General features: G+C 64.4%; 1 protein-coding gene across 1 annotated transcript; it reads left to right on the top strand.

Moving 5' to 3' along the window:
- Positions 1-1,883: 1,883 nt before the first annotated feature.
- On the top strand, positions 1,884-2,236 carry MNEG_5158 (hypothetical protein; the record flags this gene model as incomplete). The annotated part of the gene is made up of 2 exons (XM_014046372.1): positions 1,884-2,039; positions 2,222-2,236. 2 exons carry the CDS (start codon positions 1,884-1,886, stop codon positions 2,234-2,236), a joined length of 171 nt encoding a protein of 56 aa, XP_013901826.1.
- Positions 2,237-2,255: the final 19 nt, after the last annotated feature.

Below are 2,255 nucleotides of genomic sequence, written 5' to 3'. Positions count from 1 at the left end.
CCACCTGCCTGCGCCGCGCGTCGGGAGCTTCAGCCAGGCCGACGCGGCCACGCGCGCCGGCGGCGTCGTGGCGCGAGTGATCGACCCCGAGGTCCTCGCCGCAGTCATCAAGGGCACGACTCAGCCGGGCGGCTCGACATAGCCAGCACGCCTGCACATGCGGCCTGGGGCCGGGCCCACGGCAGGGGCCCGGGTCCGGCGCCCGGCGCGAACCCCCACCTACCCCCTTACCCTCGCGGCCGGCTGCTGAGCCGCGCGGGCGGCGCGCCCCTTCAGGCCGCCGCAGGGGGGGTTGGGGGTTCGTGGTCGTGCGGGCGTCTGGCGCTCGGTAAGCGCCAGGCCGCAGCCCCCCAGCAGGCGCCGCATGCCACGGGCACAAGGGGGTGCATAGGCGACGCGGCGCTCAATTACTGCATATCCGAGCTTTTGACAACACGGAGGTTGACCATGAATAGCACGGCAGCAGGGCCGCCTTGCGGCCTTGCGCCGGCGGCAACGCTTGCGAACCCCACGCGCGCGCCGCGGCCCGCGTTCGCGCCTCTTTCGCAGCTCAGCATCTGCGTTGGCTGCTCCGCGTCCGCAACGCAACGTGCAGAGCGCGCGGCGCCGAATACGAGGCGTTTGGACGCGCGGACGCCTCGCCGCGGCCCCTGGCCCCCTGCCGGTCCGATCGAAATTCCCATGGCTGCTCGAGCGGCCCCAGAATCGGCTGCACCGCGTTGTTGATTCCTTCGGAACCTCCTCAGTCTCCTTGAGCCCTTTCAGTCGCTGTATGAAGGCTTATCGCGAACACTCGCAGGAGGCGCTCGCGCAGGCCGCTTTGCGAGCGCCTGCACTGCCGCACCTCCACGCCCCTGTGCGCACCGCCTTGCCTCTCTTCGCTGGCCGGCGAGACGCCGTGTCCGCCGTGTGGGGCCCGTCCCGCCTGGCGGATCCTGCTGTACATAGAGGCGGCGCGTGCGTCACCAGGCGCCGCGCCACCCGGCATTGGGTCCACGAGAGCGTTTGCTCCTCGACATCGCTTTTTGGTCAAACTTTGAACTTGACGGGGTAGCCCTGAGGCATCAGCCCCCCCCCTTGGTGTTGACCACTGTAAACAAGAGCGACCCATGCAGCTGTGCTTTGAAATGAGGAGCTGCGTCCTGGGCTCTGCGCCCTACATGCTTGGGGGTGTGTGCCACCCTCCAAGCAGCTTCCGGAGGGCGCTCGCCCTCTGAGCGGCAGCTGTGCTGATGCAGTGTGGTGCGATGATGCGTTTTGAGGTGCACACCAATGATCCTGCACACGTGTTTGCTGCTTCAAGTGCAGCCGGTTGCTGCATCTGGTCGTGCCATGCCCCAGAGGGCTGCCAAGTTCCCCACTGCGGCATGCACATATCAACCGAGCATAAAAGGAAATAACGTGGGCGTTCATATGTGTTGAGCACCCCTGCATCACGCTTATCGTCAAAGAACGACCTCGGTAGTGAACGGGTTACACCTAGACTCGGTGCAGGTGACACGACCGTTGGGAGCCTTTCATGTGCTGGTGTCAATTTTATTGAGATAATTGTTTCGTTTTACTTGCATAGCGAAGGGAGGGATGCACCAACTGCCTGCCGTGACAGCTGCTGTGCTGCTGCAGTGCTGAAATGCGCTGCCTGCTGCATTTCCTCTCTGTGCCAGCAACTGCAAAGCCCCAAACCTGTCTCCAGTGCAGTGATGTTAGTGCAGTTGATTTTCTAAGTCACATACAACACCGCGTAGCGCGCTGCAAGCTTTTCGGGGTGCGAACACACCCGGTTCTTCATCAGCACCAGCGGCGCCAGGACGAGCAGCATGCCGTCCGCCGCCCATGTGCCCGAAGTTGATATATTAACCCCAGATAACAATCGTGGTCACGGAATGAGCGAGCTGAAAGGCGGTGCTTGGGATGGGCTGAAAATTGTCACCGAGGGGGCCGTGAACAAGGGCCCCCGCGAGAGCGAATCATCGCTGAGCATGGCCTCCTGCACGGAAGAGGATTCACTGGACACCGAGGCGCTCGCAGCACCCGACCAGGTGAGCATCCCTGCTGCCGGGCGCATCCGCGACGCGGTGGTTCATGAAGAATGCAGTGACTGCGGCGCGCCGCGCCCGGCGCTCGCGCCGCATAGCACGCTAGCCAGACTCACACTCTGCTGCTCTTCAGCGCAGCGCTGCTACGCGTAACCCGTCAACCCCCTCCCTCACGGCACCCCAAGCCCTCCGAGTTCTGACTCACCTGCCCCCGACCCC

The sequence above is a fragment of the Monoraphidium neglectum genome (genome assembly GCF_000611645.1).
Source record: "Monoraphidium neglectum strain SAG 48.87 unplaced genomic scaffold scaffold00754, whole genome shotgun sequence".
Taxonomy (NCBI): Eukaryota; Viridiplantae; Chlorophyta; class Chlorophyceae; order Sphaeropleales; family Selenastraceae; genus Monoraphidium; species Monoraphidium neglectum.
This window is presented reverse-complemented; position numbering and strand designations above follow the sequence as displayed.